This window comes from Panulirus ornatus, chromosome 16 (assembly GCF_036320965.1).
Source record: "Panulirus ornatus isolate Po-2019 chromosome 16, ASM3632096v1, whole genome shotgun sequence".
In the NCBI taxonomy this organism is placed as follows: Eukaryota; Metazoa; Arthropoda; class Malacostraca; order Decapoda; family Palinuridae; genus Panulirus; species Panulirus ornatus.
In genome coordinates, this window is record NC_092239.1 from 7,643,707 (window position 1) to 7,664,194 (window position 20,488).

Consider the following 20,488-nt stretch of genomic DNA (forward strand, 5'->3'; position numbering starts at 1 on the left):
ACCTGCTGGCGAGGAGTATTCCGTCTTAGGTATTTTTGCTGGGCGGGAAAAGGATGCTTCTTGCTCATCCAAAGGCCTTTTGTTACTTAAGTTCTGTAAGCCTTGCGAGACCTCTGTAAGCTGGTATTTTTCGGTGAGTGTGAGAGCTGTGACGTACTGCGGGGGTGTTAGGTGTGTGGTTGTGGTGTGTTTGACTACGGGGTGTGAGGAGGCGGTATGTGGTACTGCGTGTGTGGGTGTGGGTGACTGGGACGCAGTGAGGGCGGGTGTCGGGTGTGTAGGTATTGGTCTGTCTAGCGGCCTCTTCCTAAAGGAGAAGTCGAGCGGTGCGCGAACATCTGCGTCCCGAGGTGCTGACATCGTCAGGTTGACAGGTTGGATGGCTGCCTGGGGCTGAACCACGGGTTCTGGGTGAGCCTCAGGAACTCCAATGAATCTCCGAGCGGTCGGAGTCACAACTTGCTGTTTAGGAGTGGTAGGCAGGGTATCCTGCGGGTGTGTGTGTACCTCCAGCGGCGCCCTGGGCGGGGAGGACGCCCGTCTTACTGCCGTGAATGCAGACGGGCGAGGGAGTCGCTCACCTGACGAAGAAGCGCCTTCATTGACTTTGACCACTGAGGGCTGAAGTACTTGGGATGGCTGAGATACACTCTGGGGTGGAGGTGCTGTTGGTGCCACCTGAGGTGGAGGTGGCGTGGGCTGAGTCGTGGGTGGGACGTGTGGGGCGGCACGAGCGAGGAGAGACAGACCACCGTGAAGAAGCAGAGCCGCCCCTGCAGCGTCTCCCGCAGCTGCAAGTCTGGCTGCCACGAGACCGTGCAACAGACGCGCCTGGTTGTTGTTGACATCTCCAGGACTCTGCTGCAGAGTTGGCGGAGGTGCAGGGGGCAGCGCGCCACCCTGCAGGTGGGCCAAAGGGAGCGGCAGCCCTGCCATGGCCGTGAATGACATGGGAGTCATGGCAGACAGCCCCGACACACACTGGCCCAAGTGCTGCAGAAGGCGTTGCCGAACACCACCATCCACACCTTCGATCCTCGACACATACCTGCGGGGTAAACAATTTCTTAACCCCTGAGTGTGTACATTCATGGAGGACAGGATCTACACAAAACATGATTCTCAGACGCAATTGTCCTTGGACGTGTACATATAAGTGTCGTGTGGCCAGGTCCTGACTGTGACAAATATTGAGGGTACATATGACTAACTGAAATGTGAGAAGGGTAATATATAAGGAGGGCAAGTATGTGGACGTGATAGGCAGACCATAAGAATGAAAGGTCCTCAATCAATATAGATCATGTGACGGAGAGGTGAACGGTATCCGAAGCTATTTGGTCGTAGGTGAAACGGATGATCATACCATAGTATGAGGGTGTAGAGAGATGTATAAGGTGTAGGATACGAGATTTTATGCAAGAAGAGCACTGTTGAACGATAGTTGACTGAGAATATATATACAAGGTCTCGGCTGTCATATGATTTAGCTGAGCACGCTAAGCTTCATGACTGCTAATGCACCACAAACGTATGAAGTAGATTATGATGCTATGTAACGGCATACTTAAGATGTAGGTGTAAGGAGAGTGGCTCAGGGTAACTGGGAAGTAAGTGACTCAACAGGTGACCAAGTTGGAGAGGCTACAGCAGGAGATGTGGAGTCCCAGGATGATGTAAGATACTTGAACACAAGACGTCCTCCTCATAACCGCTAATACTTCCACTCGAACGAAAGTCACAAAACAATGCCTATTGCAGGTGAAGCCTAAGGATGATCTCGCCTTCCTTTCAAAGACCAGGCCAATATACCAGCATATAGCATCAGCTCTGTCTTGCACCCTCCCTATGGGTGATCCCAACCGGTGCCTTGCACCCTTGTCTGCCTCCAAATGACACCCCCTAATACTACGCCCCTGATCTATCTTAATTCCTTGACCTTGTGCCCTTCATCTTGACCCCTCGACCTTGTATCCCGATATCATGACCCCGTAGCCCTGCATTAGCTTACCTGGTGACCTCTTGCGCACACTCTGTGAAGCCGCTGCGGAACTTGGTGAGGACAGCTGGGTCGTGGGCCACAGCCAGCGCCAGCTGCTGCCGCTGCACCGCCTGCAGATGCTTCACCGTCATCTCCAGGATGTCCGCCTTCTCCAGCTTGCTGTGGCGCGCCGGCTGCCGACACAAGCACGGTTAGGGTAGGTTAGGAATCTCCTCCCATAAGGGTCGGAAAAAGAAGAATTAAACCCCCTTGGGTACGACGGTACGATCCTCGAGTACAATGGTACGATCCTTGAGTACGACGGTACGATCCTTCTTGAGTATGACGGTACGACCCTCAGGTATGATGATCAGGTTATCATACCCAGGCGTCGTGCTCAAGGGTCGTACATTCATGATCAAAGGCCGTACCCTCGAGTTTAGGATCCTACCTTTGTGAATCAAGGGGGACTGTATCAATGAGCATTGATTAGTATATTGTTCATTAGAGTTGCATGAGGTAGTAATGATAGTACTGATTACATTAAAGAATTTACTCTAATTAAAAGCCATAAAGTTTTGCCTAGGGATCATGGAAAACTAGAAAAAAACAACGAAATAACAGTTTATGTCCTGTAAGTCATACGTTCCAGTGGGTTACGTTATGTTAGGTTGGGTTAGGTCAGCTTCATCACGCAGTAGTGCTGGGTTAAGCGTCCATGAGAGAAAATTATGTTCATATGAGAACAAATTTTCCGGGTAGGTGGTTGGAGAATGAGGAAGTGAAGGATAGAGTGTGGGAGTATGAGAGAGTGAGGGAGAGGGTGTGAGGGGTATCAGAGGGTGAAGAGGCTTGAGAGTATGAGGGAATCAAGGAGTGGTTGTGAGAGTGTGAGGGAGTAACGTATACGTTGTGAGAATGTTCAGGGAGTGAGGGTGTGAAGGCAACGCCCTGTCGCACCCTCTCCAAGTACAGTCCTGACGCAACGCCAGATATACAGATGACAGTGAGTATATACGACGAGGGGAGGAGAGGGGACCGGGGAGGTGGACAGTTAGGAAGGGGGCACGGGGGGGGGGGGGAGACCAGTAGGAAGGCGGTGAGGGGGGGGGTGTGGAGGAGTGTCCAACTCAACTGCGTCGAAGAACGAAGTACTATTAGAGTCCACGTCCACGCCCACACACACACGCCCACTCCCCACACCCGCGCCCACGTCCCACGCTCGTGGCTCCTCCCAAAGTACGCCGATTTCATATGCCTACGTCATCTCTAATGGTCTCGGCCACACTGATGGTTAAACCCCACACTCCTACCTTCAGATGCGATCCTACTCCCATACTCTGTCTTTCCGGCCTGCTCCTATGGTCATGTTCACGCCCCACTCCCATGGTCATGTTCGCACGTCCCTCACTCCTATGGTCATTTTTACATCCACCTCCTACCCACTCCTAAACTCCCGTCCACAGCCTATGCTCATCATCATGTTCATTTCCACAGTCGTATCCAGGGCCAATTCCCTACTTAACATCAACGTTTATGCTTCCACTTCCACACCCACATACACTCATATTCAAGACCCACATCCACCCGTACACTCACTCAAGTCTATATCCACTTGAACATGCACGTTCACGGCAAAGACTATACTCACTTGCAACACATATTCATGGCCAAATTTTCGCCCACTTGAACATGTATATTCACGGCCAGGTCTTGGCCCAACCAGATATCCAGGTTCACACATCGCCTCCAGTTCTGTAACCACGCCCACGGCATACCTTGAGCCTCGCCAGGTATAATGTTCTTGTTGCTAAGATCCCGACCCGATGAACACCACCAAGGCATGAGCCTTGAGGGCATCCTTACCCAAGACCACCACTCGTGGCCAAGGTGCCTCAGCCTCGTGTTCAGGAACCACAGCTCCTTTAGAGGTGGTGGTCTGGTCTGCTCAGTCGCAGTTGGGGGAGAGTCGAGGTTATACCACCAAAAACAGCAGAAATAGTTAAGTGGAACGGAAGTGGTGGCGCGCGTGTTCTGGTCCTCCTCACAACGGACAGTCATTGCCAGCAGAAACTCGCCCGACACTGGCTACAGCCTCCACTTTGCATAACCCATCATTATACCTTCCTCACCATCGTTACCCTACCCTATTGTCATTACTACCTCCCTACATCATCAGCATACTTCCCCATCGCCATGACTACCTCTGTCCATCATTAGTACACTTCTCCATCGCCTTTACTACTTCAACCCATCATCACTACACTTCTCTAACGCCATAACTATCTCCTCCATCATCACTATACTTCCCTATCGCCATGACTAGCTCTCGCCATTATCACCACACTTCGTCGGCATTACTATCTTCCCCGTCATTACTATCCTGTTTTACCACCATTCTTCATATGGGGAGGTGGGTTAGGAGGGAGGTGAAAAGAAGACAGTGGACGGAGAGGGTGAAGTGCGAAAACAGGAGGGAGTTTTAGTGTACAAAGATGTTTGGTGTTGGTTTTTCTTTGAAGTGTGTGAAAGATTTTTTGACGATGTATTTCTGGTGCCTTATCTATACATCCCCAGCATACTGTGTGTGTGTGTGTGTGTGTGTGTGTGTGTGTGTGTGTTATAGAAAGTCAGTAGCTATGCTAGATCAAGCAATGGTCACAATGTGTGTTTTTTGATAAGTGGATTTCTCTCAGTGACTCTGAGGCTCCAACAGAACAAAGTGTGAGCCACGTCCGTGCTACAGTCCAGCTGTTTTACGTCTGTTGTGTATGTCTTCGATGTCCTTTTGAACCCTGTTTTTATCTGCTTCTCTAAAGCGTGTGTCACGGGTTGTTTCAGTCGTAGATCATGGTCTTTTTCGGTATATGGATGCATCTCGTCAGTCACAAATCTCAGTGCCATGATTCTTACCCTCTCCATAGGTAGCATACGTGATTCTGGAAGCCAGGTGTGGGATGGGATTGGGTAGTAACTCAGTAATGGCGAGGGCAAGTGGGTGGAGACGGGAGTAGCTCAATATGGGGCAGCCACTTGGGAAGGGGACTGGGGAGTAGCAGAGTATGGGAGGAACAACAAACGATAGAATTCGTTTTTCATCTCCAGGAAATGCCAGAACTCGTACAGGCTTGTCAGGACTGCTCTCCCTTTGTGCCATTTATGAATCTACACGGTCCATTACCAAACCTCATGATGTTAATGTGTGCCATAGTTCTCTGGAGCTCCTCTTGACAGTGTCACTGTCTCCCTTCCACTATTACGTTACTGGATTTCACTCTTCAGAAAGACACAGTTGTATGTATACTGATGTCTGTCTCCCTTTCTGGTCTCTCTCTTAATTGTTGAGTCTAGGCAACTCCCTCGGTACACAGCTCGCATGCTCAGCGAATAGTGTTGCTGGAGACCACTCCTGTATGGCATCGTCGTCTACGTTAAGAGACGTCCTTACTCATGTGCCCTACTGGAGAAAGAGAAAGGATTTCTGTTGTGTAGAATACAGATAGCATTGATGACATTGCGCTGCCTTATGCCACCCCTCTTGAATGGGGAGTTTATGGCTACCGTGTCAGTAACTTTGTCCAAAGTCGTGTGTGGTAGTTGCTACTTACGAGGCTTTGCTACGATCGATTAATGGTCACTAATTTGCGCCATGATCACTGCTGTGCTTCACTGTCAGTGCCTACTCGACTGTGACCCTCCTGGACCACACCCAGTGCCCGACCCACTACCTCAGACTGCCTTACATAAGGCAAAAGAACGAAATGCCTGTATAGCACTAACACCAGCCTCTTGGCACACTTGAGCAGTAATACGATTGCATGAATAACTAAAAGCTGTTATGGAAATTAGGTAATAGTAATCCAAGTGGACGGGAGATTATCCTCCACACTAAGATCAGTCTAACCTTAACGGCACAGTGTTTACGAGTACGAAATACCGTGAGACAAAGGTGAGGGAACTTCGGCGGCCGTGTTAGATGATGGGTAAAGGGATGGGCAGCGTCCAGTGAGATCCAGGTAGGCGGCAGCCTCGCTCACTTGCCCCACTGCCAGCGGGGAAGCGCTAGCCTTGCCCGTATGAGGCAGATGTTATCTTTTTAATGTGATTACCATATTCTTTGCTAGCAAGGTTCAACTCTCGCCCACTAGTGTCACTTGAGGGCCGATGGTTGTGGCGAGGAGAGCCGAGAGGATGACCAACGGAGTTACACTCTGAAGTCTGTCTGGGTTATGTGAAAAAAAGAATGGGACAAAAATGTACAGAAATGGTTGTTACAAACTGATTACTGAAACAGCACACGTTGCTGAGTCTACACCTCTGTCCACCAATAAACTTCATCGGAAACTGCAAATGGCTGTCATACTAATATATTCACTATAATTTGTAACATGAAATATGTTTTAGAAAATACAACAGTCCCACCATTACCTTACTCCATTAAAAATTTACTCCACCATGAGAACCCTGCCGTATTGCCTCTTACGTCACCGAGTCTTTCGACCTACTCAGCTACTCAACCATAACAAAATCATCAAGAAAGCCATTAACGTTGGTATGCGGAGATGCTTCATTCCAAGGATTGCCCTCTCCCTCAGGGAGACTCGTAAAGCTACACGCTCCCGGGGGAGGCCATCTTCACTGTCTCGTCTAGTGGTCCTCTTGTGTGCTTCCGAGGGGGGCCATCTTCACCTTCTTAGTCCCTCATCTGTGGTCCTCTTGTGTGCTCCCGAGGGGGCCATCTTCACCTTCGTAGTCCCTCATCTGTGGTTCTCTTGTGTGCTCCCGAGGGGGCCTTCTTCACCTTCGTAGTCCTTCATCGGTGGTCCTCTTGTGTGCTCACAAGGGGGCCATCTTCACCTTCGTAGTCCTTCATCTGTGGTCCTCTTGTGTGCTCCCGAGGGGAGGGGGGGCCATCTTCACCTTCGTAGTCCCTCATCTGTGGTCCTCTTGTGTTTCCTCATCCTTATGAATGACGGTCTGGTGGGATAGGTTCACCTGCTACCACTATGTCAGCGTCGACCACAGTCCTCCCGTCTGCAATCGCCCTCCAGAACAATATCAACAGCTTCGAGAATTGAACTACCCCCGTCGACCATGTCGCCATCAATCAAACTAAGAACGTAGTGATACTGATCACCATAACTTCCAACCTTGTTTCACCCTTCCTGTCTTGCCAGGCCCCAGGCCCATCGACGCTGTCCATTCCAAGAAAGTTCCTGGAATAACTCTGGACGACAAACGAAGCTGGAAGAAAAGCATTTCACGGCAGTCGTCAACCATTCCAGCCATGGTGTCTACATTCTTCGTCAGCCCAAGGCATCTGCACTCCCTACGCTGGAACTCAGAAACACAATCACTACTTTCAGTCATTATGAAATATATCCTACCCTGCTGTCACTACAAGCCAATCAAGAGACACTGAACAAACTGGACCTCCTGACTCTCTCAAACCATCACCTGAGCCTAATCCTACAGTTATGACACTCCTCTCGCCACCGTCACCTCCTATCATCTGAGGTGTCCCTCGTCCCCGAGTTGCATTTCGACACCAAAACCAAGAGCGAGACCCCCAAGCTCGTACAGACAGCAATAAAGACAAACACTCATACATCCATTGTGAACATCATCACTGACTGGTAGACTACAACCATTATATTTGTGTCGACTGTTTGTCTACTCACATCTTTAAATTGTGTGTAATTTCTCTATATTTTCAACATTTGCTTGCATTCAGTTCAATAAAATCGTTTTCATTGATACTACTACTACTGCTAAAACTTCTACTACTACTGCTGCTACTACTAGTATTACTACTACTACTACTACTGCTACTACTACTACTACAACTGCTACTACGAATACTGTTAGTAGCCCAACATCATAACACTACCACTGTCTGACCACAAGTACCTTGCCCTGCCAACAGTAATCTGCCCCACTTTTGCTATGTAATATCCCTCACCACCACCACTATCCTACCCTCAACCATTATCTTGCCCCAGAGCCACCACAACTGTCCCTGCCCACCACCACCCACAGGCAGGTCCTGACACATGAGTTCTATAAACTGCCTTCCTGTGCAACACATACTCGTGATGGACACTGGAGTTGACTGAAACACGTACCTTTTCTTTTGATAAATACGCGTCTTATTTTTTTACTTACACCCCAGATGGTCAGAGGCGAGGTACGTATTACTTCTGTTAGGATTCTTAGGAGATAAAAGTCTACGGAGATGATACGCGTTACATTATGATCGGAATGAGTATACTAGTCACCGTGCAAGGTTTGTCTACTCTGACTTCGGAAAGGATTTGTCTCAACCGTTATCATCATCCATCCACGACATCACTACTGAGCTACCTCCCTCATTCAAACCATTGCCCTTTGATCTGGCGCCACTATCATCATCATCATCAACCTCATTCTCATACCACCCTCACCATCATTCGTCTACCCCAATACCATTAGTACCTAAATACCACTACGACCTCACCCTCCCACACTGCAACCATTAACCTGCATCACTATCTCCAACACCGCCACAGCCCTATCGCCAACGGTACCATTGCCTAACCTCACCACCACCATTACCTCACCGACCACCAATTAACCCGTCTTACTACAACCCTTAACAGAAAAATCTTCTACGCTCCAACAGTACCACTGGCTTCCACGAGATCTCCCATTATCTATCCCACATCAATGTTAGTTAACCACTTCTTCACTACTCGCTCCACACACTAGTTAGCCTCCCTCCACACACTAGTTAGCTTCCCTCCACTCACTAGCCTACCTCCCTCCACACACTAGTTAGCCTCCCTCCACACACTAGTTTGCCTCCCTCCACACACTATTCTACCTCCCTCCACACACTAGCCTACCTCCCTCCACACACTAGTTAGCCTCCCTCCACACACTAGTTAGCCTACCTCCACACACTAGTTAGCCTCCCTCCATACACTATCATACCTCCCTCCACACACTAGTTAGCCTCCCTCCACACACTATTCTACCTCCCTCCACACACTAGCCTACCTCCCTCCTCACACTAGTTAACCTCCATCCACACACCAGCCTACCTCCCTCCACACACTAGTCTACTTCCCTCCACTCATTAGCCTACCTCCCTTCACACACTAGCCTACCTCCCACCTCACACTAGTTAACCTCCCTCCACACACTAGTCTACCTACCTTCACACACTAGTTAGCATCCCTCCACTCACTAGTCTACCTCCCTCCACACACTAGTTAGCATCCCTCCACTCACTAGTCTACCTCCCTCCACACACTAGCCTACCTCCCTCCACTTACTAGCCTACCTCCCTCCACACACTAACCTACCTCCCTCCTCACACTAGTTAACCTCCCTCCACGTGCTACAATAAGCCTCCCTCACACTAATGGTTGACCTGCCTCGTTAACCCCTCGCTCCCACCACCATCTGGCTCTGAAGATTAGCGTTATCATTTCGCCAGCCCACTGGACCCTGTCTTAGATAAGGCCCAGCCCAGTAAACCTCAAGCGTCGATTGTGAAATGACGTCCTCAAGCTACGCTTATTACCAAGGCTCTCAAGCGGAGGTGAACAAGCCCTTAGGGACTACAATAAAACCCTCAAGTAGCCCTTAAATGACAATTGTTTTCAAGCCCTAATCAGGGCAGCGAATTATACCAAGCCCTCAAGTGACAACTAGTACCTAGATCTTAAAAAGCGACTAACATCAAGCCCTCAAGCAGTGGTAATGACCAAGCCCTTAAGCGGTAAGTTCGGGAGTCCCTCAAGTAGAGTGGTGCCTTCAGACAAGCCCTCAAGTAATGATATTTGCCAAATCCTTAAACGGTGACTTCGAACAAGCCCTCAAGTGGTGACTTTAACAGACCACCTTCAAGCGGCCACTATAATCAAACCCTCTAGTTTGTGTCTGTTAAACCCCCCCCTCTTAAGCGCAACTGTACGACCCTTGAGCACGACGGCACGACCCCCTTGAGCACGAGTGTACGACCCCCTTGAGCACGACGGTACGACCCTTGAGCACGACGGTACGACCCCCTTAAGCACGACGGTGCGACCCTTAAGCACGACGGCACGACCCCCTTAAGCACGACGGCACGACCCCCTTGAGCACGACGGTATACGAACCCTTGGGCACGATGGCACGACCCTTGGGTATGGTGGCCTGGTTTTAGACCCGACCATTAAGGACTAAGAGTCATACCGACGTACTCAAAAGTCGTGCTCAAGGATCGTATACCCACGTGCATCAGGGTGGTATCGCCATGCACATGGGTCGTCCCCGTCGTGCACATGGGGTGGGTGGGTGGTGCAGAGCCCCTCAAGGTGGTGGCTGACGACTCCCTCAATCCATCACCAGCAGCAGCGTCAGGATCGAGCGCCCTCCGGCGACGACCATCGCTCAAACCTTCGGGTTATGACCCACATCACGAAGCACGACCGCGCGTGGGAGTCGTTATAACGTGCTCCTGTTAGTGTATATGACAGCGTTGGTGAAGGTCTCCTGTGGGACGTGTGTGTGTGAGTGTGTGTATGTGTGTGTGGTTATCATGTGTCACGGGGAGAAAGTTTTACTCCCATATATTATATATATATATATATATATATATATATATATATATATATATATATATATATATATATATATATATATACCCAACCCTAAATCAAGTAGCCATTCATCGACCAGCCCCTATTGGAGGATAAACACCTGGTTTGGGTGAAGACCGACTTCTCCCCACACCCCTCTCTCTCTCTCTCTCTCTCTCTCTCTACACACACACACACACACACACACACACACACACACACACACACACACACAAGCACACATACTTAATGGATAGTTCAAAGGTCATGCCATCATACACCACGGGTCATACCGTCATACTCAGTTGTATTCAAGAGGTCAATGTGACTCAGTGGACTATAGAGGTTTGAGTTTTCAGGAGTTTAAGTCGGAGACGAGAAGGCAGTGTACAGAAACAGCTACAAATCCAGTGAAAACCATGGGTCATACATATACTAAATGTGGCTTAATCTCATATGGTAAACAAGTGTGCAGCAGATGGGTAGCATCAGAAACTATATGGACAATAGGATCATAGGTGTCATTAGCGATCCTGTATATTTTCTGTGATCTATAACCACCATTCTGAACGGCTTTGTGGATATCTTTTTTTTTTTTCATAGGATTCTTACCAACGTCCATGATAGAAGTTGATTTCAGAAACATTAGAAATCAACGGCTATGTGAATCCTGTGGCATGTCTAACGCTTCTACTTACTTCCTGCATTCCTAACACTTCTACTCAATTCCTGCATTCATAACACTGCTTCCCAAAAACTCCTAGCATTGCTTCCTCCTACAATCCGTACATTGCTTCTTACAATCTTACCATTGCTTCTCGCAGTCTCAACATTGCTTCCCACGACACTAATATTGCTTCCTACACTCCTATGACTGCTGCCCACATTCCTCATATTTCTTCCCACACTCCTAACAGCAGCTTCCCACACCCCTAACATTGCCCCCTGCATTCACTAACGTTACTTCCCACACTTCTAACATCCCTTCGTACAATCACTAACGTTGTTTTCCCCCCACACCGCTAACACTGTTTACTTTACAATCACTCATCATTTTGAAAGAGATTTCAACAACGTTACTTTACAGTAAGTGTGGGAAGCAATATATCATGTGTAGGAAACTGTAAAGCCGTGAAGATGTAGCGGGAGGATCAAGAGGTGTGAGGCGGTGACGAAGATGAGAGACAAGGAGAGGAAAAAAGGAAAGATCAAAGAGGGAGACACGTACACCAAAATGGAAAATGGATCTGGGAGACATCCTGCAGGTGAGTATGGCCAGAGACCTTTAGCGAGTGGTCAGGCTTTGGGGGTCCAGTGTGACGCTCCGAGGCTAACAGAGTCTAGTATTACAGGCGGTAAGTATGAAGAGTGAGGGAAAGGTCTGAGTATGGAGAGAGAGAGGGAGGGAGAGATAGATAGATAGAGAGGCGTGGGAAGGAGAGCAGGTGGGAGGGAGGAGAAGAGTCGGACAGAGGAGGAAGAGAATTACGGGAGGAGGTAGTGGAGAGCGGCAGTGAGGGAGGGGAAGGAAGAGGTGGGGGGTTGGGGTGTGTGGGGGGAACGGAGTGTGTCCAACACGTTGCCGACCGTGTGTGGGAATGTTCTCACGTGCCCTCCTCCCTCCACCACCGCCACCACCACACTCCCTCCTCTTCCCCTCCCACTACCCTCCACCGCACAGTATGCGAACACCACAGTAATAACATGTGACACGCATGCGCTAAGACCTCTTCAGGATGGAATTAGACACGTGCATTCGAAAGACTTTCATAGCTGTGTTCTACTCCAGGGTCAAGTTGATGGTGTTTCTCGTGTGAGAGCAGCCGTTCCCCCGCAGACCTAGAGAGCAGGGCACACCAAAGACCTAGGTGGCTGGTGCCCTCCCTCACACACACACACACACACACACACCGTCCAGCAAGAATGCACCATACGTTTACTGACGAACAGTTCGTGGTCCAGTCTTCAAGACTGCCTCTCTCTTCCAATAATGTCACGATGAGAGAAAAAAAAAAAGAGGTTCTCGTTTTTGATCTTCTATAAAATCGGAAAGAAGTTGAAGACGACGATGGAAAACGGGGGATATGGAAATGAGGAAGAAAGAAGGAGACAGACGCGAGGGAAGAGACAGAAGAGAGAAATTAGAAAGACGCTACCATTTCAGTACTGAGGACGGCGGTGGTGAGGGACGAGTGTAAACTAACGGTGTGGAGCGTGTGGCTGGCTGGCTGACTGAGGAGGCGACATTACTGCACATGGGGGACGACTTTCTCACGCGGCAAGCAAGCAAGACCCAGGCACCACCGGCCACACCTGATACACAGCCGGACACACTCTTTTCTTTTTTTTTTTCTTAAGTCTTCCTCGCAAGAACCCACCACACATGTTCATGCTGTTCCAAAGACTCGAGTGACTACCTCAACAGCAGATACGCCATGACATGTTGCGTAATTTCCCCCCACACAACTCTAGAATCGTAGACCCGTTCTGCACCCTCGTCCGACGGTACATAATGAGCGCTGGTAATCTTCGTATTCTCCTGGGAGGTCGGTGGGAAGGAGGGGTGAGGCCTCAATAGCTCCCCTCGCCCCTCGTTGACTCTCCTCCCCACTCACCCTCCCGCCTGAGAAGGGGAGGGGCCGGGGCAGCAGGTGGTACGAAGATGAGGGCACGAAAGGTGCAGGGAAAGAGAGAGAGGGAGAGGGGTAGGCAGGGAACCCCTTAAGAGGAAGAGGGGCGAGGCGGGACCCATAAGGGAAGCCAGATGCCAGAGAGGAAGTAGTGTGGGAAAAGAAGCCAAAGTGAAGGAAAGATAATGACAAAAGAGGATGTACAGGGCTCGAAGGTCGACTGTCCCTTCACTAATATTCATAAACCATCCTTATCAATCACCTTTAGTGGGGACTCTGCTCCCGGGATCCGAAGCTAAGGCAGCGCTCTTGGACAAAAGAAAGTCCACACGACCGGCGCGCCACCACACCACACCACCCCTACCCCTGACGTCACACAACAACAATGGCGCCCCACCTGTCACAAGGCCCCCCAACCTCGACTTACGCGCCGGAATGTGCGCCTGGAATGCGGTGGGAATGACTCCTGGAATGGCCAGGAATGCTTGGAATGCTGCTGCTTCTCACGGTTGCTTTGTGACCGCCACCTGTCAGGCAGCCGGTGCGAGGATCGGCACCGGCTGGGCTCTCTGTCCTTCCCCTTGCCCTTGCGATTGACGAGTCTCTTACATTGTTATCGTATCTGGGAATGGTTCTCAGCCTCAGTGATGGACGTTCCTGCTCCTCTAGAACTGGTTGGTTAACCGCAAACTATCCCTGTACATTGTACTTTCTCGTGGAGTTGGAAGGTGTATCGTAGTGGTCAATATCGAAGTGCCATATAGAGCGTTGGAACACAAGGCCGTTGCAGACGAGCGTACATGTAACCTGTGGTAGTGTGTGTAATGGTGGTGATGGTGGTGTTAGTGTAAGGCTGCAGTCAGGCCAGCTAGCCTATGATGGAGGGTTGTGGTAAGGCCAGCTAACCTGTGGTGGTAGGGTGTGGTAAGGCCAGCTAAGCTGTGATGGTAGGGTGTGGTAAGGCCAGTTAACATGTGGTAGTAGGGTGTGGTAAGACGAGTTAACATGTGGTGGTAGGGTGTGGTAAAGCCAGTTAACATGTGGTGGTAGGGTGTGGTAAGGCCTGTTAACAATTGGTGGTAGGGTGTGGTAAGGTCAGTTAACCTGTGGTGGTAGGGTGTGGTAAGGCCAGTTAACCTGTGGTGGTAGGGTGTGGTAAGGCCAGCTAAACTTTGGTGGTGGTAGGGTGTGGTAAAGCCATCTGACCTGTGGTGGTGGTATGGTGTGGTAAGGCCATTTAACCCGTGGTGGTAATGGGATGTGGTACAGCCAGGGAACCTGTAATGGTGGGGTATGGTAAGACGAGGTATCTTTCAGTGGTGGAATGTGGCACTGGTAGGTAACTTGTGGTGTTGGGTTGTGGTAAGACCACCTAACCCGTGGCGGTAGTGGAGTGTGGTAAGGCCAGCTAACCTGTGGTGGTGGCGGTGGTCCGGCGGGGCGGGGTGGGGTGGGATGGGGGGATCCACCAGCCAGGCCCCTCCGCTCTCACGCCCAATCTTGGTGTAAAAAGGGCACATCTACCACCACCACCCACGACACACTCCCTCCCTCGTCTTAGTGAACAATTTTTTTATTCCAAGAAAGTTTCCCACTTTTTCTCATCAGTAATTGCATGATAGGACTCCTGTAGTCGTTTTCCTGTGACCTAGCTAGACGTTCGAAAATATAAGAGGCAAATGAGGTGTGACGGCACACAGTGTAGGCTGGCTACCACCAGGTCAGGCTCAGTTCCACTCATTCATAGCTCCTCACGCCCGTGGCCGTCGTCTCCAGGTCGGCCGTCGTCTCCAGGTTATCATCAAGATTCCATTAACACGTCTGTGCCAATTGGCGGACGTCACCCCACAAAGCAGAAGTCGTGCTGCACCTCCGAGGAAGGGGTGGTGAGTGTGAGTGTGTGTGTGTGGGGGGGAAGGGAATGCATCTTGCACGTCGTCACTGATTTTCACCAGCTCCCGCCCTCGACACTCTGCCCTAAAGGTCCTGATCCCAGTACGGTATCTCTAATTACGTACCCTACGTCCTAACCCTAAGGGCGTCTAGACCCGTTAAAAGTCCGAACATGAGGACCTTACTCTTCAGGTTATCAGGTCTCCCCTCACAGGGGAGACCTGAAACTTGACTGCCTCTAGTGCAGGCCAGATCAAGACCCACTGCTGGTGTCATATCCCTTTCGGTGTTAGTAGCAGTGTAAAGCGATCACTGTGTACCGTATCTGTTGAGGGTGAACCTGTTAGTTACAAGGTTAATGTGTGGGTGGTGGGTATGTGCTGGCGGGACGTGGCTGCCACATGTAGGCGCGTGACGGAAGTGTGACTCTTCCCCCAGGCCAGGGAGGTCGTGACGCTGCTGGGAGACCTCCTCCAGTGGCGGTCGCGGGCGTGGGAGATGTCACAGCCGTGGGAGACGTCAGGGGCGCGGGAGCCAACCAAGTCGAAAGAAGGAGGAGTGACTTAGGTGCTGGTGGTGTTCCTGGCCAGCCCAGACCTGGCCAGCGAAGGAGAGAGAAGGTGGCCAACACGGCCAGCGCGCCGCCACCTTACACACTCAGGGGCACCATTACTACAATACTCCCACTCGGAGCGTTGCCTGGCGTGTGGCTTGAGGAGTGAGTGCGTTATCAGGGGAAGTGTTGCCCTGCCGGGAGCAGAGTTTCCGGGGGAACCACTGCGCTTGTCTCTCTGGGGCGTTACTGCGCTGGTGTTGGTAACGTTCGTAATCCGCAAGTCTCTGGAGGAGAGTTACTACTATTTCGTGCATGACGCAAATAATGTCTGGGGAAAATGTCGCTACGGGCTTAGGAACATATGGTCAGAGGATGTATCATTGTCTTAAAGAACGTTCTTATTATCTGTGGGAACGTCACAGTTATCCGGGGGGACACTAATATTCTCAGGGGAGCGCTTTAGACTTCTTGGGGAAAGTTATCCTTGTCTACGGTAAATCATTTTTGTCTGGGGAATACCGCATACATCTCTGGGGAGTTTACTGACATCTGGGGAACATTTTCATACATTTTAGGGAGCTACTACAACTAGATCCTCCTCAAGTCTGGACCAGGTCCTCCCCAAGTGTTCCCCAGATCTCCCTCAAGTCTCTACTTCTCTGGGGAATGCTGGGAAATATCACCAATGGAACACCTTACTGCTGCCTGAGGGAGAAACTCTTTATCTAGGCAGATAGCACTGTCGCCTAGTGGGAAGTCTTGTCTTATCTACGCGACTGTTCCTGGCGTCTGGTGGTCGTGTGAGTTACCTAGGAGGACGTGTTGTATGGGGGTGGGAAGGGCTTCATGGGAGGACGTGTTGTGTGGGGGTGGGAAGGGCTTCCTGGAAGGACATGTGTGGGGGTGGGAAGGCTTCTTAGGAGGACGTGTTGTGTGGGTGTGGGAAGGGCTTCCTGGGAGGACGTGTTGTGTGGGGATGGGACGGGCTTCCCGGGAGGACGTGTTGTGTGGGGATGGGACGGGCTTCCTGGGAGGACGTGTTGTGTGGGGGTGGGAAGTGCTTCCTGGGAGGAGGTGTTGTGTGGGTGTGGGAAGGGCTTCCTGGGAGGACGTGTTGTGTGGGGATGGGGAGGGCTTCCTGGAAGGACGTGTTGTGTATGGGGTTCGTGAGGGCTACCTGGAGGACCTGTTAATTCACCCTGGTGGTTATGATCCTAAGTAAAGAGAAGTTAACCTTAGGTCATGACATTACTGGTGCTTTGTGGGACGCTGGTGTTTCCTGTTGTTTCAAGTGGAGGTTGGAATCATCAGGCAGGAGAGAGTTGTCGTTCAGGGAGAGTAATTATCCCCCAGCCAAATTACCCGGCTGGGCAAGGGCTGAAATGAATAGTCAAATTCTATTCTGTATATAGAATTCTAGAATATCATCCCCGGCCAAATTTTAAACCTTCAAACCCAAGTGCTCGCCCTTGGGGACCCCTCAGTACGCATACAAAGTTTCAAGTTTCTATCTGTCATCGTCATGCATCTATGGTCTTGACACACACACACACACACACACACACATACACACACACACACACACACACACACACACACACACACAAAGGCTATTTTACGAGCAAACTGCAGGGCGGACCTACGCTGTGTCACCGGCGGATCACCCACCCTTCATACACTGCTTTACCGTCGAGGACACAAGGACGCAAGCACAAACTACTCGCAGAAGGACACACACGAGTCCTGTCTGGTCAATTACAAAAGATAAGATAAACCAAAAGTCGTGTGTGTCGTAGTGTGTAGTGTGTGTGTCTGTGTGTGTGTGTGTGTGTGAGGTGCAGGTGGTCAGACAACGAGTGACAGGTGATCAACTCACATCTTTCTTCATGGCGTCGAGGATGAGGGCCTTCAGCTCGTTCAGGCAGGTGTTAATTCTGGCCCGTCGCCGCTTCTCCATGATGGGCTTGTTGCTCTGGGGAGAGTGCCGGGAGGGGCCCCATGGCTGTTAGTGCCAGACTGAGACTGGAGTGAGAGTGTTGACAATACAGTACTACATCAAGCAGCTGGTGCAGCCATGAGTGGTCATAGCAAGGCATCGCATCTCTACTGGGACTGCTGCTGGTACCTGAATGAATAATGACAACTGCTTCTACAGACCTACTCCTGTAATGAGAATCTATCCACAGAAACAATGTAATTCTAAACGAAAATCTGATGTAGGTCTAAGAGATTTCCAAAAGGAGTTTCTTGAGGTTACAATTTAGAAGTTAACGAGGCTTATATACTAATGTAAAGAAGAGTGATCAAGAGGAAAACTGAGATATGAAAAGGTCATACCTTTCTAAGTTCGGCCTTGGAGAGGGGCAGACTGTCGTGTGGGTTATCCTCCTCATCGTGGTCGTGATGGGCATCCTCATCCTCCTCCTCCAGGTGCCCCTCCGTCATGCTCAGCACTGACAGCATCCTCAACCCCTTCTCCCGCCGCCCCACGGGCTCTCGATGCGTGACCTCTGCGTCAGTTCCGCCCGCCTACCACCCACACTCACGCACTTGTCACTCAGCACTGGTGATGTGATCTACCAAGTCCCGATTGGTTCACTGATATCTTCGTGTCCTTTTTCAGATCCTGATGGGCAACTGGTCGATGTATAATCCTCTGTGAAAGCCCATCAGTAGATATCTAAGTCATCACAACGATACACAACTTTCTAATTGAATGGGGGGTATATGACGAAGGCCACGAACAGTGGCCTGGGGTCTTTGGGTGTGAGGACTGAGTCCTGGAGGACCTTAGGGTGAGGGTGAGGGCGTCGAGGGGTGGGCTGAGGTGTGTGTCACCTGTGTCGTCCCACAGCAGCGACTGAGGCAAGTGACCAGCGTGCGTGCGTGCGTCGGTGTGCGCGCCGCTGTGAACGGTAAGTGAGAAGTTCCCAACCACTCTCCATCTTCACCACCACCCCTCCCTCCCTCCCTTCCTCCTACCCTCCCTCCCTCCCTTCCTCCCTCCCTCCCTCCCTCTACACTCATTCTTTCGCCTGAGCCAATACTCGTGCATCGTCCCACCCACCCGACCCCAGACCCCTACCCGCCCCTCTTTCCTTACGGCAGATGTCCAGCCATGGCCATACCCGTCTCCACCCCTCCCTCCCCTCCCTCCAAGCCATCCGTGACAACCGCGTATAACTTGACTCGTATATCATTACTGCCCATATATATGGTTACTGACCCATCCTGAACTAAGCTAGTTTCTGAATTCATAAGGCCCCTTCACCCTACCCCAGTCACTTGTTTCATCCACGTCTATATTTGTATAAAGCCAATATACTCAAGGGTCTATTGGGTGTCTGTGATGTCTTGCCCATGCCATGTTGGGTGGTAGATATAGTGATTAGAATGCTGGTATGTGGTGGCAGTTCACACACTCACCTGTACAGAATTTATGCCTCTCTTTTCCCTCCTATCAGGACGCCTGGTCACACCACTAACACCTGCGTCCACCACAAGCTCTCCTATCTACAAGTCCTTCCCAACTGGTCTGACATTCCTGTGTTGCCGCGGGCCCTCTCTCCCCTCCACCTGCAGATTAAATCAAGATTTTTCACATGGATGACTTATTCGTGTTACCTTCTGCCATTGGCGGCGGCGTTGCTTCCGTTGCCTCTTTGTGTGTGTGTGTGTGTGTGTGTGTGTGTGTGTGTGTGTGTGTGTGTGTGTGTGCTAATTGTTCATCAGTACAGGACAGGGAGGGAGTTTTGCGCTCGTAAGAGCCTCCATCTCATGAAACTTTTCTACCATTCAACTCTTAAAAACCTCTGTAAGCAGTCCACATGAAGTATTCATCATTCATTTTATCCCATTCATCCACCACTCGTACACTACTGAAGTACCTCTTTACATATTTTCGAACAAGTTCGTTGCTTGATTTCATGTTATGGCCTCTGGCTGTTCTATTTTTGCTCCGTGTGAAGGTCTGTTCATTGATAGTATCCTCACACGGTTCAAAAACGTGAAGGTTGCCAGCAAGTCATCCTTCTACTCTTTTCTCTCCGTGGTGGACAAATTTCAGGTCTTCTTAAACTTTCCCTGTAATTTAGCTTCCTTACTTCTGATAACATCTTTGCTGCCCGCCTCAGGACCATTTTTGTCAGTGTTTTGCGCTTCTTCAAGTGCGCCGACCAAACTTGAGAAGCATATTCTAGTTTTGGCCTCGTGTATTATGTGAACTTCGCTCTGAATATTCCTTAATCTATGTACTTGAAGGCTATTCTATCATCTGCCAGCAGACAATTTAACTCCTATATTATTCTCCTGATGAGAGACTCTGGTAAGAGATACAGTGTTGATTCCAAATCTCTTTCAGAAATCGATTCCATCAGCTAATTCTCAACTAGACAGTAGGCTCAATGAGGTCTTCTTTCACAATGACCTGTCCTCATTATTTTGAATTAACTCGGGTTGATTTCATCAAACATATATCGGATTTAATCCTCCTCACTTACGACTTCCCTCATGATCTAGACATCATCTACAAACATATCCAGGTAGATATCGAACCCTTCCGGCAGGTCATTCACATAGATCCAGAAAAGCGGTGGTCCCAAGACTGAACCCTGCAATACGCCGTTAGTGACCCCCAGCCCATATCAAGAGAGCTCATCTCTGACACTGGGCCTTTATCTATCGAAGAGATGTCCTTTTTACTCCTGCGTGAAGATACGAGTACCTTACCAGCCTCTTATGTGGTATGGAGTCAATTGCCTTCTGCCACTCCAGCAGATGTGCACAACCCAACCAAACATATCCCCTATCTAAAATGGACATC

General features: G+C 50.1%; 1 protein-coding gene across 1 annotated transcript; it reads right to left on the reverse strand.

Annotated features, from left to right (window-relative positions):
- Nucleotides 1-453: 453 nt before the first annotated feature.
- On the reverse strand, nucleotides 454-18,565 carry LOC139754102 (transcription factor HES-4-like). The gene is given in 5 exon segments (XM_071671186.1): nucleotides 454-882; nucleotides 885-1,048; nucleotides 2,012-2,175; nucleotides 17,543-17,638; nucleotides 18,004-18,565. Coding segments are annotated over 5 exon segments (834 nt in total). The 5' UTR covers nucleotides 18,130-18,565; the 3' UTR covers nucleotides 454-598.
- Between the last annotated feature and the right edge of the window lie 1,923 nt (nucleotides 18,566-20,488).